This window comes from Notothenia coriiceps, unplaced genomic scaffold (genome assembly GCF_000735185.1).
Source record: "Notothenia coriiceps isolate Sejong01 unplaced genomic scaffold, NC01 NC01_scaffold00038207, whole genome shotgun sequence".
NCBI lineage: Eukaryota > Metazoa > Chordata > Actinopteri > Perciformes > Nototheniidae > Notothenia > Notothenia coriiceps.
The window spans coordinates 215,242-232,093 of NW_011370908.1; the positions used below are offsets into that span (position 1 = coordinate 215,242).

The window sequence follows — 16,852 nt, forward strand, 5'->3', positions numbered from 1 at the left end:
ATGTTGTGTCTCCTCTGGAGCAGAAAACACAATATACTACCTCTCACATTGTTCTTTTTTAGATGAACACCAATGTTGCCTCTTTCTATTTTGTATTTTTTAACTTTTTGAAACACTTTTGACCCTGTTTGTCTCCCATAATTCAGCACGTTTTATAAATGATTACTCCAAGGTGTACAGATATTTTTGGATATTGCAGGGATGTTGTGGCGCTGTCATCTCTGCTTGTTATTTTAGGGAGGCAGGAGTTACGGTTATTATACTCGACTTGTTTTAGTCATGAAAAAGAGCAGGCTAAACGTCTAAAATGGAAGTGCAGGACTAAGAAAACAGAAGTACACATACGTTTATTTTTTAAGGAGCAGTGCAAAAAGAAGGATCGTGTGTGTCTCTCTAATGTTGTGTCTTCTGCAGGTTGTATTTATTTATTTATTACCACATTTACTTGCTTGTGTTTGACTTTGAGCCTCCATTGGTGTCATTTGCTGTGGCTTAAGAACTGCTAACACAATACACAAAATAGAAAGACTTTTATACCTTTTTTTTCTCCGGTGACATGATGAGGATTATTTCTGACAGCTGCAATAACATGGAAATATAGGTGGACGTTATTCAGCTGTTTACCACATTTGGTTCATGCATGAAAATGGACGAGATTCCAACAACACTATCGGAGAGGTATACTCACTCTAACAATCACACTGCAGAAAACAACACCACTCAAAATATGTTTGCTTTTTCCATTATGCACTCTAATGCATACTGACAGATTCTTCTTATTTGCATTGACATTTACGTGTTTGCAATGATTACCAGAGACTGATTGGAAAAGACAGAAAGCGTGATTGAGACGGAAATGCACTATCAACATAAACAACCAAATTAGCAGGAGAAAACATTAATAAAATTGTTTTCTGGGCTTTTTGTGGAACCCACAATATTTACATAAATACAATCAGCATATTTTTGCGGTTGGCTTGAGAATTTCCTTTCAATGTAAGCAGCTATGCATATAATAAGAGTATTGCAAGCCTATAAATGCCTCCCTAAATGCTCTCCTAATGACCTCTGGGTGGGTCTGTTCGTTGGAGCAATATCAGTCTTGCATCAAGGATATGTTAGCTGTAATAATACCTGCCAAGTTTCAAGTGTCTTGACTTCATTTTCATTCAAATAATCTGACATAGCTCAAGATCCGACAGTCTGTCCCAGCATCTTTTTTTCTTCTTTTTTTTGTCCTTGTCTGGTCTTGTGATCACCCGGTGGGGAGGTAGGGGGTGTCACTGTGGTAGTTGTAGTCTGGACACACCTTCTGCACCAGCTTGTAGTCGGTGCTGTAGAAGGTGATGAAGATGCAGATGACTTTGAAGGGCTTGGAGCACAGCCAGGACAAGTGGCTCTGGGTCTGCTCCTGAGGGCAGCTCTGCGAGGGGTCGTGGGCACACAGCGAGTTCCTGGTGCCCTTCTCCACCTTCTCATACTCCACCCTGCAGTTGAACAGCTTGTTGTCCTTGGTCTCCAGAGCCGTCTGCTGCTGCTGCTGCTGCTGCTGCTGATGGTGGTGATTGTGGTGGAACGGCTGGTGGACCTGGAACTCCACCGCTTTGGTTGGAGGAACGAGTCCAACGGAAACATTGCCCTGACCGGTGGAGTTGTGGCGGAAGTAGACGCTGAATGTCCCGTTACCGTGATCCACGATTTTACCAGTGATGAGAAGGTTGAGCTTCACCGTCTTGATGTTGGAGTGGAAGTCTCCCCAACCGAACATCTTCTTGAACTTGCCGGTCTTGACGATGGGCCTCCGCTTCGTCCTGGATCGAGGGTCGCGGGGGTTGGACGTGTTGTAAAGCCAGCTCCACTGGTCCCGTTTAGAGAACGAGTCGGCCTCGTCATAGTTCAGATCCAGAGAGGTGAAGTTCTCTTTGCCATAGAAGCTCTGGGACAGCAGGCGGCTGATGGAGACTGCCTTGCTGCCTTCAGACCAGTAAGTCTTCACTTTGGATTTTGAGCTTTCTCTCAAGGCTGAATTTCCTGTACTTGGTGAATCAGCACTGGTCACCTGGAAGAACAAAACAAACAAAAACAAAATCACCATTACTGAAAAATGTTCTACTGATACTGCATGCTTATCGAACAATTTTATTTAAAAAAATGTGGTAACAACCTTTTATAGTTAAAAAAATATAGCACAGGCTCCTCCAACAGTGCAACACAATAAAACAGATGATAGTGCAAGTAAATAAAATAGAATAGAAATAGTGCAGAGTAGTATATTATCAGACAGATATGGTGGGGCCTTTGTCAATATCATTTTCTTTGATTAATGTCGCTTTGTAAAATGAAGTGTGAGTCTTGGTGAATGTAAACAATAACATTTTCTGCGTCAAATTCACACATTTCATCAAATAAGTTCCAATGCCTGAAATAACAAAGTCTTCGTTTAGCGAGCCAGAACACGAATTTGAATTTATATTGACATTGGTGATGGACAGTGTTAGATGTGACGTGACTTTTTTTTAATTAGCCAGAACCACACTCTTTCTGTAGCCTTGCGTAAAACCAGGTTTTTGCAGAATTGCTCAATGTTGACGTTCTGTCTGGCATTAGCGTTGTGTAGACACTGTCTGCTTCGTGTTAAATATCTGTTGATACATTTGTGGGAAGTCCTGCCAACAAACAAACAGCACCACAATCAATCTTGCTGCAGCAACAAAACACCAACAAGCTCTATCCATCACAAGCAAAGATCACCTCTGTTAATACTGTAACCAAGTCTTACAGTTGGAAACCGTCTTGTGCCTGTTCGTCTTAATCAAGATTAAGGGTATGCCTGCCATACATCGAGATGAATGAAGCGCAGACATGATGCAACAGCACCTGCTGAATGTGGCCTGGATGGATGATGGATGATTCATTCTGTGTCTCTCCTCTAACAATCACACAGATGAGAGAGCTAAGATTCCCCATTCACCCCGCTGAGGCTTGTGACATTGATGTCCAAACCCCAGCCGAGGAACGTGACAGCAGATCTATCTGGTCGAAGCGTTTACATTTTGTACCCCCGCCCCGCGATCGATACTCTGAACATAAGGTCTTCTCTTATTCAGAAAGTTCACTATATGACATTGTAATACTTTAGATATCGTGCGGGAGGTGCTATCTCTCTGAAGTACACATTCTTTTTATGCACTTGGCTTCAGAGTGAAGGAGTTTATAAAGATGGCCTGCAGTTGTTTTTGAAGAGTCCTTGAAGATGAATGACCTGATGTGAAAGAACCGTTGGTGGCATTGTGGAGACTTTGGCGTAGTAACGTCTCTCTAACTCTGTGAAAAAAACCCGACATAACCTGAACTTATTTTAATAGGCAGCATGATACACGGAGTCTAACCGAAGCCTTTCAAACAATCGGAGATCAAATCTTTGCAGTGGTGAGGTTTTATAGGAGAAAAAGGAAAGCTGCAGGACCTTCAGTGCAGAGTGATTGTCATGACGAGGAGAATAGAAATATGATTTTCAGCAGTTTCCTTGCGCAGCGGGGCAGTTAAACTGTATTAATGAACACCTCCTTTTGTCTTCCATTGCTGGAAACAAAAGTCTGTCACGTTGGCCTCACTGGTGATGTATTGTAAAAAGATGAAGTGAGGGTGAGGATGAGGGAAGCTTCCTGTTCAGGATTTATTGGCACCATTAGAGTCAAACATAAAGCTCCTTAGGATGTAAAAGCTCGGTGAAACAGTATCGTATGGACTATCAGCTAGGCAGCTATAGAACCCATTATTACATTGAACATTATATAGGCTTTGTTTTAGGGTTTAATAATATTTCAGGTTGTTTGTTTATGTTGATTCTAATGGTTCAAATAATTGCTTTTTTCTAGGTTAACACAGCAGCTGATGTCAGATTATTTTTTATTCGGCGTTACAAGGTCAAATATGATGTTATGGAAAAGCTAGTGACCTTCATTCGAAATACATGTACAGGTTTCTAACACTTGATCCAATGTGACTTTAAACATAAATTCAGTTTTATATGTTTCCAATAATCACTAAAAATAATCTTTGACCCGTAATCCAGACTCTAATCCCCATTTATTTTTCATGAATATTTCTATTCTGAGAAAAGACTGTAGTCTCTAATGATCAAATGAAATATCATTTTCCTCTTGCCATAATTACTGATGCTTCTCAGTAACTGGGTTTCAGTCTCAACGGAGTCTCGAAACCAGATCAAGGGATATTAGGAAACTGCTTTGAGCTGCTTTAAGTGACTGTCAGGCTAATTAGTGTGTGTGTGTGTGTGTGTGTGTGTGTGTGTGTGTGTGTGTGTGTGTGTGTGTGTGTGTGTGTGTGTGTGTGTGTGTGTGTGTGTGTGTGTAATGTAAAGAACACTTCCTAAACAATTCAAATCCGAGTAGGATTAGACACTCCAAGTTTGATCACCTTGTCACCAGGAAATTAGATTGCCTGCAACAGTGTGTTTTGGGAGGCAGCGTCAGTTTCTGTGACTTCATGTTATGAATAATTTGTAAAAGGAGATGTCACTGGAGTTTGTTTTTTTTTGGAGGGGATTTCTTCACTATTTTCTTCCAAGATGATCTGAAGTGTGTTCACAGTCACCATCAGACCGATGTCTTGTTGTTGTGATGAACTCGCTCTGTTGTCGCGGCGTTATGTATGGTCCCCAAACTGTGACATGCAATTAGCTTTCATCTAAAGCACCTGACAGTCTCTGGATTAGAGCACTCAGAGGCACATTCACAGAGACCCCACTTCACGGATTAGAGCCCAACCTGTAATCCAGCCCGGGGAGATTAGGCAGATCAGAGGCAGTCCTGACTAAAGCTACGTTTATATCCAGAACACCCCGACTGACTGCACCAACACTCGGAGGGCCAACATTTACCTCTCGCTGGCTTCAAAAACATGCAAGCCAGGCACAAAGAGAGAGAGAGACACAGTGTTTGTGTGCCTGGAAGAGATACTGCAGAGAGAAAAGAGGGAAAATACTGTAGGATAAAGGACAAGAGAAAAACAAAAATGGCAGCATAAAGGTCAACAGTCACGCTTTGATAACACTGGGTTTAACAGATATTGGTTTGCCAATATTAGGGCTTTATTAAATATCAAGCTATGTCTTCCACAGATAGAAGTGAGATGTATTTCACACTCTATTGGCTTCATTTAGCTATGATGTATTTTAATATTGTGTTTATGATTTCAGTGGGGACCGTCAACGCAACGCTTCCCATCGCTTTGGTTCTTCAGCCCCTTATTATGATGCAGCTTCTTTGTTAAAGGTTGTGTTTTTCTACAAACCCTCAGCTTCATTTAAGAATGATTTCCCATCTACATCTCAGATAGGTTCATTTGAATCTTTTTTTAGTGACCAGAAAAAGAGCAAACTTTCCAGTATTTCACAACAATAAAAATTGAGATGAATCTGACATTAAAGATTCTAAATGTATAGACCAACACAAATCTTTCCTTTAATTTCTAATCCATGAATCACTGTTTGACCCTTTAGAATTAGACGTATCTTTGCATGCTTCAGGCTGATTTACTCTAAATCATGAATACTTTTGTGCATACTGTATTTAATTGAACAATGATCTGAATTAGATCTTCATCATGGATAGCTTAAACAGTAAAACATGTGAAAGTATCTTACATGTCACTGGGTTTTGGACTGTGGTTTGGACAATGAATTTAAAGACTTCAACTTGAGCTTTTAGAAACTAAAACGACTATTTTCTGGTGTTCTATTGATCCATTGCGGATTAATCAATAATGAAAGAATCAAGTGGAAGCCTTAAATAGAGATAAACACAGCCATCACTCAGGTGGTTGTGACCTGCATTATTGATGCCACCAATCCACTCTGAGAGGACAAATCACTAAACGTTGTTCAAAAACAAATGCACCATTTACTTCTGTTTGAGTTACATTTGGTAAAGCTGCAATGCCCTGTTTTGTTTATAAAAATGTAAGTGTTAAGTAGTAACGAACGGGCTTTGGGCAGAGTGCTACAGGGTTTCAAGATGGACTAACCCTTAGGTTTTTGTCTTGTGTTTTTTGACAATAAGAAAATATGGAAAAACTGCTACGCATATCACCGTCCTACAAAGAGCTGTTGGTGTGATTTCATCAGTTTGTGTTTCACAGAAGTTACATTCTTATGTCAAAGTTTTAAAGATTTGAAAGCATGTTTTCTTAATCAGCTAAGAAATGGGGTTCTTTATATTTTCTTCTCAATTTTGAACTTTCTTTTTTTATTTTAAGGAGAGATTTTCTGTATTTGTTTTAGTGGTACGCTTTTACAAACAAAGTATGTTGGTTTTAAACGTTAACTTTAATTGTTGCACACAAGATATATTTATAATACTTAATGTTATGGGGAAATATGCCTGCTTGATTTTTTAAACTTAGCTTTCAGGGGTTTAAGACACATGATATGAAAGTATCAGTTGTCCTCAGCTATAAAGGTGAAATACCCTTCCTCACAGTTAGACACACACACAGGGGACTCGGATAAAACTATGAGAAAAATCAAAGCAGCAGATGTCGAGATATCCAGATGTATTTTTTCTGTAGTGTCTTTCTAGCTCCTAAATTCCCCAGAATTATAACAGGAGCATCTTGGACCCCAGGTGGCTTGTACATGTCTTTAAAATCTGTGGAGTGCCCCTTTTATTCCCAAAAACTACACTCACTTACAGAAAGTCCTATCGTCCAAATGCAGCAATGTAAACAAATTCAATTTGCAATACATATTAAATATAGTGTTTGCATTCAAGGATATTCAAACGTATCTCCCAATCATTTTCTTTCAGACACTTTCATTTCCTGGCTCAGAGCTATTCCAACTTTTGGGCCTGCAGTTTCTCATGCTGGATTCTCCCAGCCACCCCCCCCCAAAAAAAAACCCATTTACAGTAACTGTCTATTAATATTACTCCCAGGTTGTGTGTATGAGGCAGAATCCCTCAACACGATAACACAAACAGCACGGGTATGCATAAGTCTTTTAGGAAACGACTCTCCAGATTGCCAGATGCAGCATGTAGGCCGGGTGTTGGACAAACCTAAATGCTATCTACTCTTGGCGAGGCTGTGATAAGGCGCAGGCGTCCGCTCTTTGAAACAGGAAGATAAACAACCCCGGCTTCCCCCTCGGGAGCTCGGAGGATTTTCTATGTGCTGGACCCCGGAGCGGCCAACAAATTCCACCTTTAATAGAACCGTCGGAGGAGCCAGATGACTCGGCGGTGGGCTGTACACAAAACCTTGCGAGGAAGAATGAAAGTGTGTGTCAGTTTTCATTTACCTGAATGCTCCGGCTGCTGTGCGGGGAGGATTTGAGAGTGCGACGGTTCTAGTTTAAACAGAGCACTGGGCTGAGAGCAGATATGGGTTGCCACTTTGTAATCTTGATTGGATGGTGTGGGTTGAGCTGCAACATGCAGAGATTAAGAGAGATGTTGTTCTTTAATGTGCATTAGTACCACACTGCAGAAGCCTTCAGAACTTCTTTAAAATGTATGGTATTAAACTCTCTAATCCAGAGAGTCTTAAAGTCTGAGGAGCTATGCAGGGTTGCAGTTTGGCTCAAGGACATGAGGCTTTTGTGGGATCAAACCTGTGACCTTTCAGGTACCAGACAGTCCCTCTGGAGTCTCGCTCCACCTCCCAGTAAAGGCATATTTTAATATATGTATGACCTTCAGCTTGCATGAAGGACTTCAGTAAACATATTGGTCTGTGGAATATCAGCTGAGTTGGAGTCTGTTTGAAATGTTCCTCTGTACAGGAGCGGTTTAAGAGACCTTGATGTGTTGATGCGGATTATTTTTCCAACTGCGGGATATGATTGTCATTTACAGGAATTGAACTTGTCTCGCCTTGTGAGGTTCCCCCGTTGGTTGAGCTGATAGATCAACTAAGGGCATTTAACTCCGCTAAGAGTTTAGGTCTATGCTCTCCTAGTGATATCAAAGTGTTACCTGAGGGGGGTCAGACATGATGACAAATCACAAAGTGTGTCAAGACATCACAGGCAGCTGTGGATGGAGCCGAGTCCCATCTCTGCAGCAGCGCTTTGAGCGGCCGGGGCACAATTATTACCATGACTTCTGAGCAGGATAAATACTATACGCGGACAGACTGCAGGGTATTAGAGCAGGGGCAGTTTGAAGACGAAGAGGGAGGAGGAGGAAGAGGAGGTAGGGGGGAGAGGAGAGAGAAAAAAAAAGTAGCCACCAGTTTTCAACTTACCCAGAGGAAAAATGCATAATCATATTATTTCACACACGACTTGGTTCAAAGGCGGCCAAAATAAGTTTGTGAGGTTCCCATGGGTCTGTCAATCTGTTGAAGGAGCTGCAGGCGAAAGCTTAGGATGCACCGAGTACGAAACAATTATGATCATCCCATTAAAGCATAGCGAAGCAATTTGGCAGCTCCGTCTGGGAAAAAAAAAAAAAAACACTCCCATCATCTGATGCTATGAGATCAACTCACTACCATGATGCTTTGGTACATATAACTCACACACTTGATGATTCATGTTCGTCTTTATGTTGAGACAATAAGGGAATCCATGTAAGTTAATGTTATTGCTTCTGAAATCGAACAATCCATGTTGTTCTTTCAAAGCAGCAAGCCACCGTAAAGTAGAAAAAAGAAAAAAGAAGCGGGGGGGGGGGGGGAAATGATTAGTGCGCTTAGTCAGCTGTGAAATTGAGTTTATGGTTTTCAAGACGGTGAATTCAATTCGATAATGGGTATTAAGTTGTAGAGAATAATTAATAGTAATTGACTTCTTTCCATCACTATGCAAATTAAACACAGATAACACCACGGGAGCTTTTTAAGGCCAGTCAAGTTTGTGGGGATTAAGTTTATGGAATATTTGGAGAGAGGAGTGGTTCCTGTTCTGCTTTGATTGCTTTGTTGACAGATTTATCAGCGGGTGAGGGGTTACTGTCTTTCTGAGGATTAAAGGAATTGGGTTGTCACAAACTGTCAAGGCACTGAGTTAGGAGCATTCTGGTGTGTTTGTCATAATGGGCTCAGGCTGTTCTCCACCGCACTGTCAAATATATTCTTATTGAAGTGTGTCTGTAAATGGGAGAGAGGAGGGGAGATGCAAAGGAGGGATGAATGGATAGTGCTGAGGGAGAGGCATCCAGCGGGATTGCGCGCGGGCGGATTTGTCAAGATGCAGATTTTGGATTTGGGAAGCTTGTGTTCACATTTGTTCATTCATGAAGATATTAACGAGTCAGTTACAGGTTTGTGGAGGTGGGATGTGTCACTACAGGGGTCCAACGTGAGGAAAACTATTCAGAAACATGCCTTTTAGTATATCATAAGTCAAATTAGTCTGAAATCAACAAAACAATATTTTGTTTTATATTTTCTAGACTTTTCTATAAACTGACTGCAACAGACGTCTAGCAGAAATCAAATCATGCTTGTTTTCACACTGAAAGTCACTTATCAGTCACAATCTCTGTTTGTGCACATTCATTGATATTCCTTCTACCAGATAGGTGCAGACATAAATCACACTGTAGCGATATATAAAGTGATTAGAGGTAAAGAGATATGTAACTCACCAGAGAGACGACTGACAGCAGCAGAGCCCACAGACACGGGGTCTTCATGCCTCTTTGTGGAGCGTCCCCCCTCATGTCAAACTGTCCTTGATCTTCTCAGCCCGCAAAAAAAATGTCCCTTTGACTGAGCTGCACAACTTGTAGGGGAAACACAGAGTGAGGAAGGCGGTCCTGAGGCGGCGGCGGGGGGGGGGGCAGTGATGGATCTTCTCAGGCTCATTCAGCGGGGTCAGAAGTCTGCCGTTAAAACGCTACGAGTGTCTCTGAGGTGATTTTTGATGCACGGCTGGGAGAGAGCCGAGGTGTTTGTACATCTGAGTGTCAGTGTGGAGGGATGTTTTATATAGTGCGCTTTGAGCTTCAGAGAGAGAGAGGAGAGAGAGGGGAGAGAGGGTTCGGGGGGGAATGGAGGGACAAACAGAGTGAGAGAGTGAGGGGGGAGGGAGAGAGGAGAAAGCGGGGAGCAGAGAAGGAGGTTCACATTATAGACTTTTGAGAAGGAACTTTTCTTTAAACAACGTCAGGGGCTGACATCTAGTGGCTGCCAGCTGCCGTGGCTGTGCCCCTCTCACCAGATGCTGTGAACATCTGGAGACACATAAAGCTGCCATGTTGGAATCATGAGGCGGAGGAACAGGTTGAACCAAAGGGACCCCAAACAGAAGAGGATATATCGTCTTAAACTTACAGTTTAACAACCTGATGGGACCTTTAGTATTTTGGTGTCATATTGACATGTTGCAGCTTCTTCTGTTCATTTTTCTAATCCCTTATACTGTGAGTGAGTGACTTATTTAGGTTAGATTATTACATAACAAAGCTGAAAAGAAAATTGGGTTTATCACGTTTCCCACTTAAAAAGTAAAAAAATAGAAATGCCCTGCTTTTGTGTTTGGAGCTGTTTTTATATCCGTCAGTATCAGACACACATCTTTATTAAATAGGACTATACCTATTTATTATCTCCTTTTTACCTATTTAAACAGTTAGTGGTCTTGCAACAGATAATCTAAAAAATGAAGAACGACTTCTTGTCTTTTAAGGTCAACTTTTAGAAGACTGGATCCTACACTTCCCATAATGCAGAGCAATAGCATCTTGTGTTGCCTCTGGTTATAACACCCACATCTGAATAACTCCAGCCTTCCGTTTGTTACGTAGACTCTCTGGTTCATTGTTTAGTCTTCAACACCAAAACACTGCCCTGATGTGATGTGAGCAACTCGTCCCTGACTCGACACAGCTCCTCATGAGCCAGAGAACATTAAACCAAATGTTTTCAAATGATGAAAAAAAAGCAGAAGTAAACCCACAACTTACCCCCAGAGGTTGTTTCATAAAATAGAAAAAAAAGAGGCTGTCTGCAAACTCAAATGTGTTTCACTATATAATGTTTCAGCTGATGCAACGTGCCGGGCAGGTTTGCAAAAGTCCTTCCAGGTGGAAAAGTCTTACTAACAAAAACATTGTAGCTCAATGTGTGTGTGTGTGTGTATATATATATATATATATTATATATACACACACATACACATGCTCTTCTTTTCCTTTCTTAACACTAACTTGTAGAATCAGTTTTATGTTGAATTAAGTCAGAAAATGTAGGAATCACCAAAATATGAACATTTACTAATTCAGGGGCTTTCTAGTTATTAAAATAACAAACAATCTGAATTAAAACTCTGAATATCTCTGAAGTGATTGTTCAAGTAGATATACATGAATAAGCGACTAAAGAAATAGTTAATCGAGTAAGAAAATCATTCTTTTGAACCTTTTGAATCAAAACTAAATGTGAGTTTGAATAATGTGTTTTAAAAAACCCCTGTTAGAGCAGACTGGACTTATTAAGGAATTTATTTGAAGGATTTCAACTTTCTTTACGCGTTTTACTTCTTTGTGAAATGATTTTTCCATTTTCAAGGATAGGTGAAGTGGTAGTCTTTTTTTGTTTGTTTTTGTCAACAAATCTGATAAAAGGACGTTTTAATTCAAAATGTCCCATGTATACAAGTTGGATGGGATTCTTAAATGAAGTTAAATAATAAAATAGCATTGTTTGTTTATTTTATTTGTTTAAAGTGATAGCTATTGGCCAAAAGAGGAATAAACAAATAATAATAGTATCCTCAAAACGCCAGTATCTGTCAGGCTGTAAACAAATAGTTTTTATGGGATTTGTTGACATAAAGAAACAATGTAAGAAAACACCAGCCTGATATCCTTCAAAGCCATTTTTACATTTTATTAAGGGGTTCTGCTTCCTTGTATATAGATATATATAAATAAAGTAAATGACAAAAACGGCTCAACAACCTTCTTCTTGTGTTAACAACCGTGTCCTTATTTATTTTTTCGGTAATTCTTTGCACACATATAAACATCCTGTACAAAACGGCTGAGCCTTTTTACTCTTTTTTTTCTTCTGCTTCTTTTTTTCTTTCTCGTTTTTTTGTCTCATAACATCCAACTTGCATCATGATTACAACAATCAGCAACATATCACACACCCACTTTGCAATATTCAAACTAAACATTTCTGTGCAATACAAAATAAATGTACACATAATTTGATCATTTTTTCTCCAAAAAAATAAAAAAATTGCTGTTATTTACAAATCCCAAAACAAACAAGTAAACATTCTCCACACCAGTTTTGCTTTTACGTTGAACTCAGCAGAAGCGTGTTCTCCTATTATTATATTATTAACATGTTATTTCTTTGTACAGATTGTTTGGTACCACTAATATACAATAAGACTACCCTTATAAAGAGTTTACTAATAGTCTGTAATTCATGTATTAATTAGGTTGTGAACACTTTATAAATCATTAATAAGCTTTTATAAGACATGAGATAAACAGGGCAACTGTGACCGGTTGCTTGCCAAATAGTGAGCCCACATGTATCTGTCCTGCTAAGTCTTATATTGGCTACTTAGCTTACTTCGTCTCCTTCATCAGCCAGCATCCTTGGTATCTGTTGTTCACTGAGTTGATTCTCGCTAAGTAGCCAATGTAAGGCTTAGTCATCTTGCCAAATAGTGAGCCTGTGTCTATGTGAGAACTGGTTTATAAATGGTTCTTAATAAAGTGTTTGCAACCTAATTAATAACCTAATTATAATCCCTTTATGAATCCTTTATAAGGCTAGTCTTATTGTAAAGTGGTACCCATTGTTTTTTAAACTATAACTTCCCGAATGAATTGTGACTGAAAAACGATAGAGCACCTATGATACGGATAGCTACATGAAAACGTTTAAAAACTCTGAAGGAGGCTTTGCTTTGAAAAAGAAAATGTCGTTTTCTCTACGCTTTTATGTAATGCATTTTATAAGTTGCCCCATTCAAGTATTAAACACTCTTTTACAGGACTGCTAGTATTTAGTTGTCGTCAGTAAGGCAGAAATGACATTTGCATGGTTTCATTTATTGTTCCTTCTTTTTTTTGTATTCACTGCAAAGGTTTTATCTTGTTACCACTTTAGGTAAAAATATTGAATTTGATCAGATCCTTTAAGGTTAAAATAACATCAAAGCAGGTGCTTCATTTAAAAAAAGTCACCCTCTGATGTCATCTTTAATTACATCTGGGCAGAAAAAAAAGTGATAACACCGGACGAAATCTACAAACCACAAAAGGTACTTTACTTCAACCAAAAAGAAATCAGCGGTGAGAAACCAAATCTATACATATATTTACTTGAGATTCACATCTGTTTGGCAGAACATGTTTCTCTTGAATGTTTTCGTGTTGCTCTGCTCTACGGGTTGTTCTGTGGAAGAGGCAGTGTTTTATGGCAATCGAAGGTAGAAGTCACATGTGCATATCATGCTGCACTAATATAGTGCAATGTAGAGCCTGAAACAAAGGAAGGGCGGAGGCAGGCGGCCGTTTCCATGAACAACTGATGCAGGCTCCATCAGCATCGTACGGATCTGTTTATCCCACAAACACAGGCCTCCAAATGAAGAAGAGAAGAAATGCCTCCCTTTTGTTCAAGACTGCAAAAGAGATTTGAGTCAGAACCCAGTTGAGGATTGAGAAAAAGGAATCCAAACCTTTTTATGGAGATTTTCCTCTCCCTCCTCCTCCTCTTCCCTGCGGTGACTTTTGGCAACGTATGAACCGTCAGAGCATCCTAAGCCTCCAGCTACTCAGCATTTTTAGGGACAAGCGGAAAAGCGCGGGGGAAGAGTTTGAGCTTGCCATGTTCAGAGAGCTCTGTCTTCTGCACCCAGACTCTCAAACCTTTAGAGACATATGGACACGTGGGGGGGGCAAAAAAAGGCATCTCATTGAACAGGGTGGATTTCATGAAGGCTCTTGCAAAAGAAACAACACTAAAAAACAAAAAGGGAGAGTGAATGGAGCCGTACTTGAAACGGTTAAACCCAACCAGTGTCTCTGCTAAGAGGATTTTCTGTGATTTCGCCGCTGGTGTGACGCGTCCATTCACGCTGCAAACATCCGTGTTCCTCACTGTGATGGCGTGGTGAAGAGGTGTCTCTATGACAGGTGAAGTGCATGGTGAAGCGTCTCCGAGGGACTACATGTCCGTGTCCCCGTCGTAGGCGAGAGTCAGAGGTTTTAGTCGGTTGTTTTGTTGCCTCTGTCTCTGAGGTCTCTTTGGCTTTTTGCTGTGAGGAGAGATTAAAACAAAGTCAGAGTGGCACTGGAAATAATTCCCAAAAGCTAACTGCAGAAAGGACTGTCTCACTGGTACGGCACCTGAACTGCTGTGGTCTGGAAAGTTTCCGACTGAAAGTTTCTCCCATATTCTCACTGCGTTTATAAATAATTCACCATAGTTACATATATAGAGAAATAGACGTTTGCTATGACGAGTGTGAAATACACTTTAGCTCTACACATTTTTCAGATTATATATAGAAATACAGTACTTTTAGGATAAGGCTGGTGATATCCCTTAGCAAAAAAATCTATAAAATCCTAGCTAGAATCTTGTAGAAATCAATAGCATGTTATAGAACATAGTCGCCATGCTAAAGAATTCTATAGAATACTATAGAATTCTCTAGATCATTCTGTAGAATACTATAAATGTGTACTTTTCTATAAACTTCTAAAATTAAAACTATAACAATCTAAAGAATTCTATAGGACAGAACCGACTCATGACATCTCTGTAGAAATCTATAGAAATCTGTAGGAAAATCTATAGGTTAATTCTATAGAATTTCTACACCAATCCTGTACTGTTCTGCAGAACAATTTTATAGAAAACAATAGCAATTTTCTATAGGATTCTATAGATTATTTGGTGGAATCTATAGTAAAATTCATAGATGAATTCTATAGAATATTTGCCAATATCCTGCAGTATATTCTACAGAAATTCTATAGAAACATCAATAGATTTTTCTATAGATTATTTTTGCAGAATCTATAGTAAAATCCATAGGTAAATTCTATAGAATATCTGCAAACATTCTATAGTATTCTTCAAAGAAGTTCTATAGAAATGTCCACAGATTCTATAGAATATAGGTCACAAATTATATAGTATTCTACAGAATGGTATTCTACAGAAAAGTTCTATAGAAAGCATCCATGGGGTTTTCTATAGGATTCTATAGATTATTTTCTACAAAAAAACCATCTACACAGTATATATTTTCTATAGTACTATAGTATTCTATAGATTATTTCCCAGAATCTATAGTAAAACACGTAGGCAATTTCTATAGTATATTCGCAAAAATCCTGTAGTATTCTACAGAAAATGTCTATAGAATTCGTCCATAGATTTTTCTATAGTATTCTATAGATTATTTCCCAGAATCTATAGTAAAATGTCTATAGTATATCCGCAAAAATCCTGTAGTATTCTACAGAAAATGTCTCTAGAATTCGTCCATAGATTTTTCTATAGTATATATAGATTATTTCCCAGAATCTATAGTAAAATGTCTATAGTATATCCACAAAAATCCTGTAGTATTCTACAGAAAATTTCTATAGAATTCGTCCATAGATTTTTCTATAGTATTCTATAGATTTTTTTGCTAAGGGTTGTTCAACTTTTAAAAGATGTTTGAATGGTGATATACACAGTGATAGATGTTAAGCACTAACGTTTATAATAAATACATTTGTATTGAAAAATCAATACAAATGTATTTATTATAAACGTTAGTGCTTAACATCTATCACTGTGTATATCACCATTCAAACATCTTTTAAAAGTTGAACAACCCTTAGCAAANTGGAGTGTTAGGGCGTTGGAAGGAGCACTTTGAGGAACTCCTGAACCCGACAACTCCGCCCTCTTTGTTAGAGGCAGAGCTGGAGTATGACGGGGGATCAACACCAATCTCCTGGGGGGAGGTCACTGAGGTCGTCAAACAACTTCACAGTGGCAAAGCCCCGGGGGTGGATGAGATCCGCCCAGAAATGCTGAAGGCTCTGGGTGTTGAGGGACTGTCATGGTTGACACGTCTCATCAACGTTGCGTGGAAGTCGGAAACAGTACCGAAGGAGTGGCAGACCGGGGTGGTGGTTCCCCTTTTTAAAAAGGGGGATCAGAGGGTGTGTGCCAATTACAGAGGCATCACACTACTCAGCCTCCCCGGGAAAGTTTACTCTAAGGTACTCGAAAGGAGGGTCAGGCCGATTGTCGAACCTCAGATTGAGGAGGAACAATGCGGATTCAGTCCTGGTCGTGGAACGACGGATCAGCTTTTTACTCTCGCAAGGATCCTGGAGGGGGCCTGGGAGTACGCTTATCCAGTCTACATGTGTTTTGTAGACTTGGAGAAGGCATATGACCGGGTTCCCAGGGAGTCACTGTGGGAGGTGCTGCGGGAGTATGGGGTGAGAAGTCTCTACTCAGGGCCATTCAATCTCTGTACTCCCAAAGCGAGAGCTGTGTCCGGGTCCTCGGCAGTAAGTCGGACCCATTTCAGGTGAGGGTTGGCCTCCGCCAAGGCCAACTTTGTCACCAATCCTGTTTGTAATGTACATGGATCGGATTTCGAGGGCGTAGTCGTGGGGGAGGAGGTCTGCAGTTCGGTGGACTAAGGATTGCACCACTGCTTTTTGCAGATGATGTGGTTCTGATGGCTTCATCGGTCTGCGACCTTCAGCACTCACTGGATCGGTTCGCAACCGAGTGTGAAGCGGCTGGGATGAGGATCAGCACCTCCAAATCTGAGGACATGGTTCTCAGCAGGAAACCAATGAACTGTCCACTCCAAGTAGGGAATGAG

The 16,852-nt window shown here is 40.1% G+C and overlaps 1 protein-coding gene across 1 annotated transcript; it reads right to left on the bottom strand.

The window, feature by feature from the left end:
* Nucleotides 1–515: 515 nt before the first annotated feature.
* On the bottom strand, nt 516–9,908 carry LOC104968066 (neurexophilin-1). Its single transcript, XM_010797624.1, has 2 exons — nt 9,618–9,908; nt 516–2,059 (listed from the first exon to the last, which is right to left on the bottom strand). The coding sequence occupies exons 1-2, from the start codon at nt 9,690–9,692 to the stop codon at nt 1,256–1,258; spliced, it is 879 nt and encodes a 292-aa protein (XP_010795926.1). The 5' UTR covers nt 9,693–9,908; the 3' UTR covers nt 516–1,255.
* Between the last annotated feature and the right edge of the window lie 6,944 nt (nt 9,909–16,852).